Here is a 16,239-nt window from a genome sequence, read left to right as displayed (position 1 = left end):
AGTGCTCAACGCATGTCAGCTATTTCAAGTATTTCTTAAAAACACAAGTACATAATTGCAAAGAATATTGACATTTACAGCAACTCTTTCAGAAATTAGCAGCAAAAGAAACAAAGAAACGAAAGATATAGATAGATATAGAACGCCTTTTTGAAAACAGGCTGTCAATCCACCAAAGTGTCTTAAACTGACACACTGACAGGCCTCTGCATATTTACATCAATTTGTTTGGTGGTAAAGACTAATTTCAAGTCCTGTGTGATAAATAACATTATTAACTTTTTATTTCCCCTCCTCTTTTCCTAATTAGTTTTACATTATCACCATTATGGGAATTTTGTCTTTTGAAATTGTGTGTGACAGTGTGAGATATTCATTTTATGTACATATTTGCACCTTACAATAGGCTACATTTAACAAGATAACCCACGGAGGATAAAAAAAACTCTTACAAGAAAACTCTTACTCTTACAAGTACTGAAGCTTGGAGGCAAAATTATTGTCTCAGAAATAAAATCAAAATCACAGAAATGGTAATTACTATGATGCACGATTTAGTGACTATATGATTCCTAATTGTAAGTTTTGTTGAAATTTTTAAATTATAGTTGAAAAAGTTTTAGTTACTGTATAGGAGGAGACTGCTCAATATCCCGCAAACTAGCTCCAAACTTAACTTGTTGATTTTGCAGCAGCCATACAGACATCAGTCTAATTGTCAGATCGTAGTGGCAGGATTTGTGAGCAAAAGCAGATTTGTATGTTATTGGATTCCAGTGAACAAGTGTGTGCTGTGTATCTCATTTCATCTTTACTCTCTAATGTGCAAGTAAGGTTTTATCATCTTTAGCCATCAGGACTACAGATAACAAAAGGCAGGGAGCATTATAAAGCCACCTAAACTCTGTTTAAAATGTGAAAGTTGGGTTCAGATTGGATGATCTTGTTTTGTTCTAAGTGATCTGATGGCTGATCAATGAACAAACAATTTGTGGGTATGTGGAGCTTGGAAATATAGTATAATATTGTTATATGAAAGTAGATATTGTCTGGTATTTTGCTTATTGTAACATCATGATTGTCTGCTTAACAGGTTTCTGTCTTGTATTAATTGCTTGTTTTGTACATATGAATGTTTGCCTTTTAGTTTTTTATCCTCTGTTGCTGCATCATGTTTTGCCTGCTTTCTCTCGTTATGATGTTTGTTTTATTGTTGTTTTAATGGCTAATTTAACATCTGGTCAAGGGACAAAATTAATTAAAGATTAGCCTTTTGGCTAACACTGGCACATTTACAGTGATGTTGATCAATGTGCATTGTTCCTGTGAAAAATAAAATTAAAACAAAATAAATTATTTTAAATTTTTTGACTGCTTTAACTCACTAAAATTAACAATGGATATCTCTCTCTGTCATAATGTGCACATCATTGTTCAGGTTTGTGTGTAAATACAACTTGAAACCTCCAGTAGTCATCCAAAAATACTGTAACATCGTAATCATAAGTATTAATTTAAAAGTATTGCAAAATTATAATTTCTCATTGCCATGCTATTATATCAATTATGTCTCATAACTCAAATATTTTGATTCTAAAGTGAGAGGAAATCTAATTACTAATACCATGGTTGGTATTCTTGACTGATGAGAAATTGTTATATTTCTTAAATGCTCTGATATTTTGAAAATAACAAAGCATGAAAACGGATGTCATGCTTTAGACAAAAGAGGAGACATATTGTAGCAGCTCCAACAGCAGAGGCAATGTGACCAAAGCTCATAATCCATTTTACACAAATGTTCTGTAAAACCGTGCTGTCAACATATCAGGTCAACCTGTTAATCTGCTGTCCGTGTCTGAGTCAGTGGGGCTTTACACACAATCAATATGATGAGCCTACAGACTAAGGCATCATCTATGCCATTACCACACCACTCCAATCAGACAAGTCCACATTACCATGAAGACACACGATATAGGCAAATACATGGTTCATATCTGTGAAGAATGTTTTACACTTTAAGATACGGTAAGAAGCTGCATAGGCCGCCGTCACTTTGGCAATTAAGAGTCTTTCTGAACATAAACAATAAACTGGACTTAGCAGTGATTCATGAAATAACATTGCTCACATTAGTTGATTGGGTTTTATATTATAGGTGGACTGCAGACTTCTGGCAGATGGTTGACCACTGTGTTAGTCTTTGCCTTGCTGTAATAAGTTGAGACAGACTGGGGGCTTGCTCTTTCAGAATGCAGCTGAACCAATCCTGCAGGGAATAAAACCAGACCACCCCAGGTTAATCTCACTACGACCTGAAATGCCCACGAAGGATTAGGCCCAGAGTACACCTGCTACTGATTTTTAGCGCACAATGTCACCTCCAACTGTGCCTTTACCATTTAAGAATCGCATAGTCTAAGTATATACCTCGTAAGACCCGACCTTTTCCGTTACGGAGGCAACATACATGTTTATCTGACAAGATCAGGGACTAAAGCTGCTTGCCGGATGCATGCAACATGGAGCTAAACAGCTTTTGTCCAACTGTGTAATATTTATCATTGCTGTGTTTTCCTTGTGTACAGTGTATACACAACATGCAGGAGCTATACATGTGACTTTGAGTCATAGTTGTTCAAAACCATTTTGTTGTATGAGGACAGGCACTCATAGGACTAAATCAAATTATAGGCGCACTGACATTTGCATACAGATGATTCACGCACTAATTACACAAATAAAGACAGGGTCACTAAACATCATACAAGACAAAAAAAAAAGGTCAGTTTTGATGATTGTCACATGCGATTGTCTGTATGTAAAAGGTCTCTTCAGCAATTTAGTGTTACACTTGAAGTTGGGGGACCTTTGAGAGACAGATTTTAATGCATTTTCAAAATTGATGTACCAGAGGCCAAGATATCCTGACTTTTAAATCCAAAAACCATGGACACTACACTTCCCATAATACAACTCTATAGCGTCATTCATTGGGCTGTCTACATAGCCTGCTAAATGCCCATGTTTTTCAGACAACACACACCTAGTTTATCATGCAAGCTTTGTCACTTAAGTAAATTTCTCAGACTTGACAAAGCTCCTATAGAGCCACAGAAGACATCATACAACTGTTTTTTTTGTGTGTCTATGATATCCTCTGTCTTTCTTTTTTCTCCTTTTGTACTCATAGAACTCAGGTAATGATTGTCAACTTCAGTTCTATTTCACAGAGACTTTGTCTGCTAACAGGCTCTATACAGATTTAAAGGGGTTCAAAGATGCTTGCACTCTCTGTCGTGACACTAAAGTACAATTCTCACCAGCAGTGACATGTCAGCGGCACAGAAGCCCTACGGAAGCATCCGTCCGTCCAGTCCACACCAACTCCAACCACTACTGTCACTGTCCTCAGGTCCAGCTGTCCTTTCAGCGCCTTAGCTGCTGTTGAACTGAAAGGACAGCAGTCAACCAAATTGTCTTCACCTGACTGACTAACATAAAATACTACCAAATCAATCAGTCTATCCAATGGAAAAACTGAGTTTTCACTACATTGGAAACATGAAGTTTACTTATTAATTAGTCACCCATCAAGGCTTTGTATGCCCATGGTGAGACTGACTTATTAAGCTGAGCTGTTCACAAATTCCCAACATATTGGAAGAACCAGTGGGAGTTATGTGTGATTTAAAAAGACACTGGCCGGCCCACCAACATCATATTCAGAGGGCATCTAAATAATTTAGGCTATTAGATGCCTAAATTGCCACCCTGACACCACTTCCCAGGTGGTTTAACACAAATTCACACCTTGATTCATGTGACTCTAACAACTCCCACATGACCGCCATGAAGCCTTAATGACTCATGTGACATGAGGGTGTGAATGACCCACAGAGGTTTAAATGCCTGGTACTCCAAACCTGATGAAGCCCCTGATGAAGATGAGTGGTGAAATCTCCACAACTCTACATTGAAACCCCAATGTAGAGTTTCACAGAAAGGACTGTAGTATAGTGAAGGCCTATTGTGTCAGTACTGTGCACCTTGTGAAGGACAAGATGTGTTTGTCTGAAAGATAAGTTTGAATATAAAATATTACCAACTTAAGGTCCACTTACTAGCTTTTTCCAGAGCTTTTCAACCATGGTTGTCATCTAAGTTGTCATGGAGCTGGAGCTGTTATGGTTTCATCCATAGCACTTTTAGGATGTTTCATTCATGTGGAGCATCACAATTCATGGTTGACCTTGGAAATAGTTTGACTTGTGTTGGGAATATGATTGTTCCCTGATTTCTTTCACTGCACTTGTATGACAACATTACTCCTCACCCTCAGCCTTATAATCCTACATGTGGGCTTAGCAGTGGTGGAAGAAGTATTCAGATCATTTACTTAAGTAAAAGTACCAATACAGCAATGTAAAAATAATCCATGACAAGCCCTGCATGAAAAATCCTACTTAAGTAAAAGTACATAAGTTTTAGCAGCAAAATGTACTTAAAGCATTAAAGTGAAAGTATTCATTCTGTCCCTCTGAGTGATATATTATTATATATGACATCATTAGATTATTAATACTGAAGCATTAGTGTATAATGAGCATGTTACTGTTGTAGCTGCTGCAGATGGAGCTAGTTTGAACTACTTTATATACAGTTAGCTAGTTTAGTCCAGTGGTTCCCAACTTAGGGGTCAGGCCCCTCCTAAAGGGTCACCAGATAAATCTGAGGGGTTGTGAGATGATTAATGGGAGAGACAAGAAGAAAAAACAAAGCTTTGATACAGAAATCTGTTTTCAGTTTTCAGACTTTTTCTCTAATCTCTGATTTTTGGTGAAATATTGGATCATTTGAACGTTTATTGAAATGAAACCATGTGAGAAGTTTAGAGGGAAAAATCACAATTTGGTGGAGCTGTTAACAACTCATATACATCTGAAATGTGACGTAAAAAGCCCAAAAGGTTTGAAACCACTGGTTTTATCTTTAACGATGTGTTGTATTTTAAAAGCTTGTTATATTATCAATTGTGTCAAATCTTCATCTGAAAAGTAACTAAAGCTGTCAAATAAATGTAGTGGAGTGGAAGTATAAAGTAGCATCAAATGGAAATACTCAAGTACAAGTACCTCAAAATTGTACTTACAGTAAGTACAGTACTTGATTAAATGTACTTAGTTTCTTTCCACCACTGGGGCTTAGCCCTCAAGTCAGCCCGTAAATTTCATTTTGAAACCATAAGTCTTCTTGAGTCACTTCTCTTCCTCTCTGTTCTGTCATGAGGGGACTCAGTGTCAAGACGTGAACTTTATGGTACATACTGACCTTTTCTCAGCATGCCGCTGAGCCTGCAGTACCATCCTGCCGCCCTGTGGCCTGGTTAGGCAACACCAGTTCAATAGTGCAGTTCCAGCGCTGCCCCTCTTCTCGCTGTTTGGCACATTTGTCCCTCGGTGACACCCGTAGATTTACGGTAAGTCAGACGTGTATCTATGTATGCGTCAAACAGGACGTTTCCTACAAAACAACTACAAGACTTGTTACTCTGAGACAATTTACTAATGAATTCAAAAGAGGATGTCATCCGACTTAACGTTAGACCTCGGAAATCATCAACATTACCCTGTGATGGACAGTGAGACAGGCATCATCTCCATCGACCAGGGAGGAGAGTGGGGTAAGTTAAAGTTGAGCGTCACTCAGTTTCTAGAAAGAACCGTTCAAGGAAGCAGAGATATCTACCGACTAATAAATAACTAACAAATAAACTTTCCCTTAAATTAAAACTTCTAACAAGTCTGCTGTTTCAAAATGAATTGTACGTACGTCTGAGGTCGATATGGTACTTGTGTATTTTACGATTTAGCCAGCGAGTTAGCACTAGCTGTCTGTGTTGCACGTTATTAACGGTACACGAATAAGATGTAATAAGCTGTAACTTTGTATCAAAATAGACAAAAACTATAAATAATATGTTCTTTATTAGACAGTAAACAAACACAGTTATACCCTTGTTAATCACCATACACCTACATTATGCTGTACTTAGAAACCGCATAGTAGACCCAAAATATACCATAATGTTACCTAGACACTGTTGTTATACCAAATTTTACTCTAATTAGAAACCAAAAAGGAGATCTTAATACACTATTAGACACCATTTTACAAGATCATAGTCTAATTAGAAATAAAATACAGTGCCATATCAGATCCAAAATATGCAACAGTTAGACGCCAATCTACCCTTACAACAAAATTAGGTTGTAATTAGACTCCATATTTAATGCTGCCAACTTTGGCCTATGATACCTTAATTAGACAACACAGGCTGAAATTAGACGAGTTTGAGACTGCGGTTAATTGAGTCGTCATCATAGATCGTCATTCGCAAAAAACCGGTCAAGTCAGACGCCGCTTGGATTTTGATGCGCGTCTATTCACGCTGTTACGGCACCGGTGCTTGGAGCGGCCAAAAAGGACGAAAGATTCGCATTACAGAAATTGTTTCTTATGTTACATCATGGTTCAGTGCAGTCTTGTTGAATGTGATGTCACGAAATACTCCTAATATGATAAAAGCCGTTTCCATAATAAACTCATCAAAGGGAAAGTCAGCTCAAGTTACAGTATGTCATTCATAAGTTCCTTTTATTTGATTTGTCACTTTTTTTCTTTTAGACGTTTGCTGAAATTTTCAATCGAATCATGTTCAGGACAACCCTGGAGTTATTCTACTGTACAATTTTGAGAAAAGTAAATGGGAAATCAGCTCAAATTATATTATACCATTCATATTTTTCTAATTTTTCAACTGTCATAAAAAACAAAACAAAACAAAACAATCCTTAAGAGGTTTGCAGAAATTCGACCCCAGTAACATTAGGCTATGGAAGCTGCCAGGACATTGCATCTTTATATCCCACTGTTAGACTCTTGTTAGACTTTCTTAGAGGATATTTTGTATGGTGTCTAATTAGGATATGTTTATTGTCTAATAAAGAACATATTATATTAATAGTTTTTGTCTAATTTGGTACAAAGTATGGCTTATTACATCTTATTAGTGTGTTGGAAAATCAAGTGCGACCGCTATCTGAAGATTATGTATGGAGTTTAATTAGTCTCTAAACCCGCGCACATAAAAATGAGAACTATGATGTACATTTCAGACCATGCTTGCATCAGATCTTAAAAATCTATGGCATTTAGTTAGTCACAAAACCACACATGAACACCAGGCATGTGCACGACTATTGTGGTCTGGATGGAGAAATATCAGTGAAATTGCCCTTTTTTCTGTTTTCATAAGCAAAATTTTAGGTTTCACAAATCTGAAAGTGGATTTAAACAGTGTTAAGGCTTTTGCTACGATGTCTAACACTTTTTCATAAGTGTAAGTGGTTAAAAAACGGAAAATCAGGTGCTAAATATCATTATTTATATTTCTCTTCAGGCAACTGCCTGTCTTAAACTGTGTCAGTGATCAAACCAAACAGTGAGTCAAAGGTCATGGTCAGTATTCTAAGTGACCAGTCAAAGGAGCGGACTGTCCATTCTTACTTCCCGACTCTCCCGACTCCAAAGTCTCAGAATTCAACTTGAAGTGAGTGTTGAGCAGTTACAAGTGTGTAGGGAGGGTTGAGCTCGTGCTCGTCACAGCCCCATGCTTGTGGGAAAGCAGAAGCAGAAATGCTTCCTTGCAAGGATGCTTTTCACAGATACTCTTCTGTGCGCTCACAGAGCTGAAATCCTCTCTCGGGAGAATGGTTTTCACAGATGCTGTTCTGTGTGTGGTATCATGTGCATGTGCCTGGTTTTTATGCGTGTATGAGTTTTGAGACTAATTAAACGCCATATTTGAGATATGACCCGTTCTACACACAGTAGGCTACTCTTGTCTTATACAGACAATACCCACAAATGCTCTCGACACATGGAGCACTGATCAGTGATGCTGTTAATCTGTGTTTGCTCCACTTGTGTTGGAGTGGAGAAACATAATTTGGACCAGTATTTAATTTTGAACAAATAACTTCAAAACCAATGAATGCTTATGTAAACATTTATTGTATTAAACATGACAGAAGAAGTGTGGTTGGTATATCTTACACATGGTTTATTATTATTATTATTATTATTATTATTATTATTATTATTATTGTTATATAAAAATAGTGATAAAGACCACTATAAAAATGTTTTCTTAACTTACTTTATCCATTTTGCTACTTTATTTTGTTTTTTGGTTTGGTTGTGTTTAGGGCTGCAACTAACAATCATTTTCATAATCGATGAATCTGTTGTTTACTTTCTCGATTAATCGACTAGTTGTTTGGTCTATAAAATGTCAGAAAATGGTGACATCTTCAAATGTCTTGTGTTGTCCCAACCAACAGTCCACAACCCAAAAATATTAATTTTACTATCATAAAAGACTAAAGAAACCAGAAAATATTCACATTTGAAAAGGTGGAATCAGAGAATTTAGAAAAGTTCCTTTTAAAAAATGATTCCAAATGATTAATTCATTGTCAATATAGTTGGCGATTAATTTAATGGTTGGTGACTAATCAATTAATCGACTTATCGTTGCAGCTCTAGTTGTGTTATTTGTGTTGAGTGTGTTATGTGTATTTTGTTTTATGACAGAAACTTAAAAAAAGTACACATTAAACTGCCAACAGTTGTACAGCTATCTAGTTAAACTAAAATAATAATGCTGTTTTCATTTGCTAGTTTAAATCAAAAAGAACATTTCACTAAAAGCCTTCTAGTACAACATAATGTACACTTGCTGCAGGGAGATGTACTGAAATATTTGTTTCAGTAGTTTTTAGTTGTTGAATATTTATTCTTATTAACATCCAATATCATGATTAATTTCTTGGTTAAACTGTTGTGCACTGTATGCCTGTCGTTACACAGACATTAGCCTTTTTGATGAGCTGGACAACCTGGGAGATGCAGACGAGCTGCTAGAGGCCCTGGAGAACGTTGGCTATGTGAGTCTCTCAACTTCTCAATATGCAAATGTAAATTATCAACTGGAACACAGTCACAGGAACTGAAATCAGAAAAGAATGATAGTTGCGTAGTGCAGAGCTAGAGACGCAGATGCATCATAAGATAACAAAGCAGTGCTGTATGTTATGTAAAGACACGTGATATAGTAACAACCCCCTACCCCACCACACATACACACACACACACACACACACACACACACACACAATACATGTTCAGCACATTGTGTTGGTGTCAGGCATATTAAAGGCTGTAACAGAACTTTTACAAGAGTTTTTATTGACTGCTTTTTGGACACTTGGAGTTTCCCACTCACATGACATAACAGCTTGTTTTCCACACTTGACAGAACTGCATGGCTCATAAACAAATAATGATATACTCGTTGCTCATACTGTTAATTAGCCATTGACTTTTGTTACCAATTTGCGTCCTGATGAGGTCCATTGACTAAAAAGTGTGTGTTTTGTTTCTCAGGCCAGTGAGGGTCCAGATCTGGACTTTGATATTGACATACCTCCGTGGAATGAAGTGGACACAAGCAGCACCTGCACAGGTACTGTGACACAGATGTTTTATTTTGCAGAATGAAATGAGGAAGTGAGAGTCTGGCGTCGATCTGTTGAACATAGGCTATCACTGGTAAAACTCTAGTCATGTGCTTTTGTGCAATAGTCAGTGTTACCTTAAGTTACCCACTAGTAAGAATGTTTGCCAGGGTTGCTATTTTTCTTTAAAAGGAGGAAAATGTTGACAGAATAAAACCAGAATGTCTTGTCTTTGTTTATTTGGTCAATATGGCTTGAGGAAGTACAGGAAAAGCCCGTTTGTCTTGAGGTCATGTGCATAAATATTCAGTATCACATCAGCCCATTCTACATACTGTATATGACATGTTTTTTCTGTGTCTTTGTCCTTGTGCCTCCAGATGGTGAGGTGAGTGTGGACTCTCTCTCACCTGCTCACACTCTGAGCTCTGTCCCCTCTCCTGCCTCTGTGGAAGCCCTGTCCCCATACTCCTTACAAGTAAGTCACTGCCGTCAACTCTTTGTCCTTCTTTGTTTTCAGCATTTGACTTATATTTACAATGCAAATTTTACCTTTTTTGTTATTGGTCGTGTGTATTTACATATGTGTGTAGTTTGAACACATGAAAGCTTCATCCAGATGGTGTCCAAAACATTGACAGCTGCTCTTTGCTTTTGGATAGAAGCACACACATAACCGTATACATATGTGCACTCCCTCACATGAGACGCTTATTAACAAAAGCCTTAAACACCTTGTCAAGCTAATAATTTGCTGTCCATCTGAATGGTGCCCCGCCTCCTCGTTAAAAAAAGGTGCTGACAACTTCAGCCACATTAGCATAATTTAGCAGGCAGATGTTTTCACAGTGTGTCAAAACAAGGACATGGGTTACATCTTTGTCTGGACCCAACACTGACTGCACAGATTTGTCTGTTAACTGAATCACCCTGACTGAGTCCAAGGACACATTTGTGTACTTGAGTCTTTGAATATTGACAAGGACATGTGATCCATGTTTGTTCTTGTTATGTCTCACTACACAGAAAGTACAAACTCTATGTTACAAAAAAGTGAGTGGCTTCTGGAAAATATGACTGCTTCGCCTTTGCCAACTAGGACAACAATCATTTAATCAGATATTGTTCTCTACTTTGTTTTGAAGTTTGTTGATGACGGATACGGCTGCAGGCAAACATAATCCAGTGATTCTGAAGCTACTCTTAGTCATTGTGTTCTTTAGTAGCCTGTTTGGATGCCAATAACAAGCTGTTGTGCAATCGAGACAAAACTTTGAACTTTTACATTTTTAAGAGTCAGTTGCTTGAAACCAGTGTTTCCCCCAAACTTGTATTTTCTGCTGGTGTCTAAAAAAGAGGTGTCCGCTGGATACTGAACCTAAGTCTTCTCTGCTTCCCCATCCAGGATGAGGCCCTGTCTCCACAGTTGCAGCCCTCTCCTGTTTCAGTCTGCTCAGAGTCTAGTGGTTTTTCTGAGATCGTGCCCCCAGCTAAGAAAGCTCCAAAGAGGACCAGCCAGACCACACGAGGTGAGACTGCCTCCACCACCACCACACATTCTGCTCATTCAGCTGTCATCTATATTTGTACTCATTGTCCAAAAAACGGGAAATTTTGCACCACATTCTGGGTTTGGAGAAATTTGGATGTGATTTAAAAAACAAAACAAAACAAAAAAAAAAAACAAAGATGAGAAATGTATTCTCATTAGAAAAGACCGGGGACTATTTGTTGACACTATTTGTTGTCAGAATCAGCCTTCCTTGTATTTAACTTTTAAAATGCTTCTCTCTTATCTCACTCCTTCCATCTCTGTCCTCTGACACACACACCAGCCAAACCAGCGCAGCCGATCAAGAGGCCAATTCAGTTCGGCCCAAAGGTTTCCATCCAGCCCAAACCGTTGATAACAGCTGTGCCCTTGGCTCACGCAGCTCCCCCCCTGCAGGCTAAGACAATCATCATCCAGCCTCTGCAGACCACTGTGCTGCCTGTAGTAAAACAAGCTCCAATCAACATCCAGCCAGCGCCCCCTCCAGGTCAGAGCTCACACTGCAACACATTGAAACATTGCCTCACATCCCACTGTATTGCATCAGACCAGTTCGTTGGAAATTTTTGCATATGAGAAACCACATTCAGTGGGGTGTTCGTTACTGAAAGTAGTTTCACATTCATTTAAATTTAGAGAGGACATAATATTAGTAAAGTTTGATCTCTCAGATGAATTGTATTTACTTTCTTGATTAGGTAGAAATGTTCCAGTTATGTCTTAGCCAGCAGATGGCGTTTTAACCTTATTTTTGCTTATTGTGATCTTCAGTCCTCACTGTCTCAGTCTAATCTGCCTGGTGGTCAAATAACACTAAGCAAATCTGTCATTAAGATGTTAAATGTTTCCTTTTTATAAACAAAACACTCCCAAAATAAGGTTACAGTTGAGAAAAATCCAACAATGGGAATAAGCTATCATACATACAATCAAGCAAGTTTGTTTTACAACCCACATGGACTACTTACAATCCCCTAAGACTATTTATGGACTGTGGTGTGTTTGTGTGTTTCATGCATTAAAGTCATTATTGCTGTTGTTTTGTGGTTTGGCCTTCTTGGTTTACCAATCTGGTCCTCGCTGTGTGTTACATCAGCACCACCTAGGCCAATCTAAATACTTATGTCATTGCCTGGGACCCAAGTGGGTGGAGTATCTGACCTCTCTCGACTTGAATTTGAACTTGGCTCTGATTTCTGCCTGGTAATAGCCAAGATGGCAGATGACTACGGCCAAGACATCCAACCTTAGGACCCCAGATGAAAGTCCAAGTCAAGCCTGTTCTGCGTTATGATCCTCTTTTGTTTAAGATGCTCTCCTAAATATTCACAGCTGAGGAGTGAGTCCTGTGCATCAGGCAGATAGAAGAAAAAAATAGAGATAACGGATTAGTTCACTTTTATAGTCACGGACATAGACATGGGCAGTCATGTATTTCCATAGAACAAACAGGCTGAGAGTTCTCAAGGCTTTTAATTTCTTTTGACTTTCATCCCTCTGAATTCTTCTTACAGATGGTAAGCTTGGGCACAAGACAGAGCGTTGGCACCACACACATTCATTAGCAGGACTGGCTAACACTTCTACACGATTAGCACTGACAGGCTGTTTAGTATTAGAGGATGAAGGTTTTTTGGGTCGGTTTGAGAAATGGTTCGAAGCACAGCAATACTGGAAAGGGTGGGCTGCACTGTGGGAGGCTCCTACATTAACAGAACATTTATAAACATGGACAATATTGTGTTTTGTTGAGCTTTTACTAGTTTCTGTCTTTCAGGCCATAATCAGTTTAAAATGTGGGCACACGTGCATGTTTATGTGTGCTTATGCACATAAAAACTCAGTTTGGAATGTGGAAGTTTAAGACCACGGGTCAAGATGGTAAACATCTTTTCCACCTGCAGTTTAAACACAGTGAGCCCTGTTAAAGCCAAGGGGTTAACGCAGGTCACCGGAGGTGCAGGGCTTCTAGGAGTTGGACTGGACCATCTGCAGCAGGAGGCTCTTTAAACAGAAGACTATTAAGGCTGTCAGCTAGCATAACAGAATACTAGCTCAAATGTTTTTGTTATAGATGGCAAGACAAATTCTGGTATCGGAATATGCACACAGACACAAGAAGAGCCTGAGAGAAACACATAATCACACTCAGTGTTAATCAGTGTTAATCATACAGTAAAAATATGATTATAGTATGGCTAAACCCTGTAATTTGACAGTGTCTATATGTCTCTTTCTCAGGTCGTCCCATAGTGCTGTCTCAGCCAAACCAGGTGTTACAGATCCAGACACCACAGGCTGTCACTGGCAATGTGGTCACCATGCCAACTCTGAGCCAAGACAGGCCTGTTCCTGTTGCTGCTCCACCAGTGGTCTCCGTCACACTTCGAAGCCCTTCCTCAGATGATGATGTGAGTCCTCTCCACACTCTTATCACTTAAGTCTCCTAACATTAGAGTTGTTACATTGTCGGAGAGCATTGTTATTCATTAGGTTTAACACTGAAGGGTGTAGTGGTTGAAGAGCAGATGTAGTAGTAGTGGTAGTCAGAAATATGAAATTTACACCCCTAATATAGGAAATGTTTTTTTGAAAGAATGAAACAAAACTTAAAAGATTGGTTGACCTGGACTAGTCAAAACCATGGATGGTTTTAAATCTTATCAGCTGCAAGCTCCAACTCTTTTTGATATTGCTTATTTTGTATGTCATTATAGGTAATTGCACAGTATAGGTGTCATTTAGACATATTTCTGTGAATGTCATCAGACGTCCATATAACTGTAAAAATGTGATATGACCAAAATGTTGTCAGGCTACTCAACTAGCCTTGATTGGTCAGATCCAAAAGACTGTCCAGTTGACCCTGTTTATTTTTCTCTGGTCAAGTGTTTAGATATATGTTATAAATTGGGATATAGTTCACTGTGAATTCCAGTAAGATTAAGTGTATGTACGTGTGAAGGCAAGTAGTGTCACATTCCCAAGCCCTGTAGGCCTAAATAGACATCTGATTGCCCAAACAAAATGTCAAACAAAAAAGTCGGACATCCTTGTCCAAATATACTATGTCTGTGTATTTTAGAAGCAAAAGTGATGTGACTCCGATTACTGTAGGTCAGAGAGATTACTAATAGGTCTTCTCTCAGTGGACAAGTCTATCTCTTCCTTTATTTTTTGCTCTTTAATCGGCAGGATTTTTGGCTCACAAGTTCTTCTGTAGGTCAAACTTTTTAATTTGCCGCATAACTAAGAATGCGCCCAAGCAATTTATCTGACGAAGTCTCTTCATAGGAGTAAATAGGGCATGCAAGGACTTGCCAGTGCACACTTGCATGCAGCTGCATGCGTATGAGTATGTGCATGGGTGTGCATGCACTTGCCCCTATGTAACTATTATGTTGTGGTTGCCATATCCACACTTGGACGGGATCCTGTCCAACATAAACTCTCTCATCCTGCCCTATTTTTTTTATTTTTATTTCACAAGCCATTAACTTTAAATTCTGGGTAAAATATGAAAATAAAATGTTGAAGGCAAAAGTTTATACCCATTATTGATGATGGTCAGTGTATTTTTCCACACTGGACACACACTTTTTTACCATTTATATATTACTTTTAGCTAAGTATTTTAACTGTTTATCCATTACTTTTAGCTATTTCAACAATTTATTCAGTACGTTTAGCCAATTATATCCACCATTTATCCATTACTTTTAGCTAATAGTTTAGACTTTTCTGCTTGCTCGCTAACTAGTTTTCACACACTCTCAATTGCTAGACGTAGTGTTCAGGAGCTTATTAGGGTTAGGGTTAGGGGTTAGGGGTTGGGGTTAGGGTTAGGGTTAGGGTTAGGGTTAGGGTTAGGGTTAGGGTTAGTGTTACGGTTAGGGAGCTACCCTGTATTTTTCTTCAAACAATTCATAATTTTTCAGTTTTTTTCAATGTAGTTGAATTACTCTACAGTCTGGGAATCACAGGAGAAGCATCTGCTCTACAGTTCCACTTTAGAAATCAAATCAATTTAGTCTCTTGTTTAATGATTTAGCTGATTATCACTTATCAGTGTGTACCATGAACCCTTATGATAGAATCAAAATTTTTCATGCAGCCACTAACAATACACACATGGTCATTACTGGCCACTTTTTCGTTGGCATCTGTGGGGTTTCTTGGAAAGACAGATGTGTTATGTAATTGTTATTAAGACAGTATGAATAGTTTCGTAGAAGGATAGAAGGATCCGTGTGGATGACAAGAGGGTGGGTCCTTCCATGTTGCATTTGGGGGTGATGTCAGGACGGCTGTGAACAGAATACACAGACAAACATACAAGGCATACACACAGTCTCCTTACTTTTGGTATTTCCCTTAGGTCTGTGTAATGACAGCACAGGACAGTGCACACACACACAACAACAATTTTAGAGAATCTCATAAGGTACTATTAACTGGAGCAGGGACTGCCCCAGAGGTTTAAAACGTAAAAAAAAAGGACAATTCAATTATATTATGTTTTGTTTATGGTACGCACTTGTGGTCTCTCAATAAAAGCTCCCCAGTGCATTTTGGTCTTATTTTGGGTGGGAGAGTCTGTGGTATTCTTTTGAAGACCTGAGGCTAGTTTTTTGCTCTGTGTTTATGATTTTCTCCTTGTTGTTGCTGTAAAAATGCTTCGTCTGTATTGTCAGCCTCCATTTCACAGCCAGAGAAATGCCTTTCTGCCTCACTGCGACATTCAGCAACTTCATTGTTGTTTCAGGCTTCGCCAGTTCCTCATGGCTTGCTCTTATCTGACCTTTAGTGAGTTAAGAAATGTGTCCTCATGTTCTCTTTTTATTGGTGAAAGCAGGACAAGTACAACATAGTCATTTACATTTAGTAATTTACATATTACCATATTTCACTTTTACTTTAACTATAACATCACAACTTAAGTGGGTTTAAATGTTCCTTACAATGTACCAACATACTTAATAAATCACATTAGAAAGGACAGATTATACATGTAGTAAACAGGCCAGAGATTTGATTCTTAGTCTGGAGGAATGGTTGACAAGTTATTGAAATACTCAATGAATGGTCTCCATAACTTGAAGA

At 38.2% G+C, this 16,239-nt stretch overlaps 2 protein-coding genes across 2 annotated transcripts in view; one reads left to right on the top strand and one right to left on the bottom strand.

The window, feature by feature from the left end:
- Positions 1–5,442, bottom strand: part of rxrgb (retinoid X receptor, gamma b) — a 35,105-nt gene extending 29,663 nt beyond the window's left edge. The window contains exon 1 of the mRNA XM_042417192.1: positions 5,335–5,442. Within this exon, the coding sequence (XP_042273126.1) occupies positions 5,335–5,347 (13 nt within the window). The 5' untranslated portion in view covers positions 5,348–5,442. The remainder of the gene's footprint in view (positions 1–5,334) is intronic.
- A 34-nt stretch (positions 5,443–5,476) lies between these two features.
- Positions 5,477–16,239, top strand: part of atf6 (activating transcription factor 6) — a 42,139-nt gene continuing 31,376 nt past the window's right edge. The window contains exons 1-7 of the mRNA XM_042417183.1: positions 5,477–5,686; positions 8,938–9,014; positions 9,514–9,592; positions 9,965–10,062; positions 10,990–11,113; positions 11,420–11,623; positions 13,378–13,547. Of these exons, the coding sequence (XP_042273117.1) occupies positions 5,587–5,686; positions 8,938–9,014; positions 9,514–9,592; positions 9,965–10,062; positions 10,990–11,113; positions 11,420–11,623; positions 13,378–13,547 (852 nt within the window). The 5' untranslated portion in view covers positions 5,477–5,586. The remainder of the gene's footprint in view (positions 5,687–8,937; positions 9,015–9,513; positions 9,593–9,964; positions 10,063–10,989; positions 11,114–11,419; positions 11,624–13,377; positions 13,548–16,239) is intronic.

The sequence above is a fragment of the Thunnus maccoyii genome, chromosome 7, assembly GCF_910596095.1.
Source record: "Thunnus maccoyii chromosome 7, fThuMac1.1, whole genome shotgun sequence".
In the NCBI taxonomy this organism is placed as follows: domain Eukaryota; kingdom Metazoa; phylum Chordata; class Actinopteri; order Scombriformes; family Scombridae; genus Thunnus; species Thunnus maccoyii.
The sequence above is the reverse complement of the archived record's forward strand: the minus strand, read 5'-3'. Positions and strand labels throughout refer to the sequence as shown.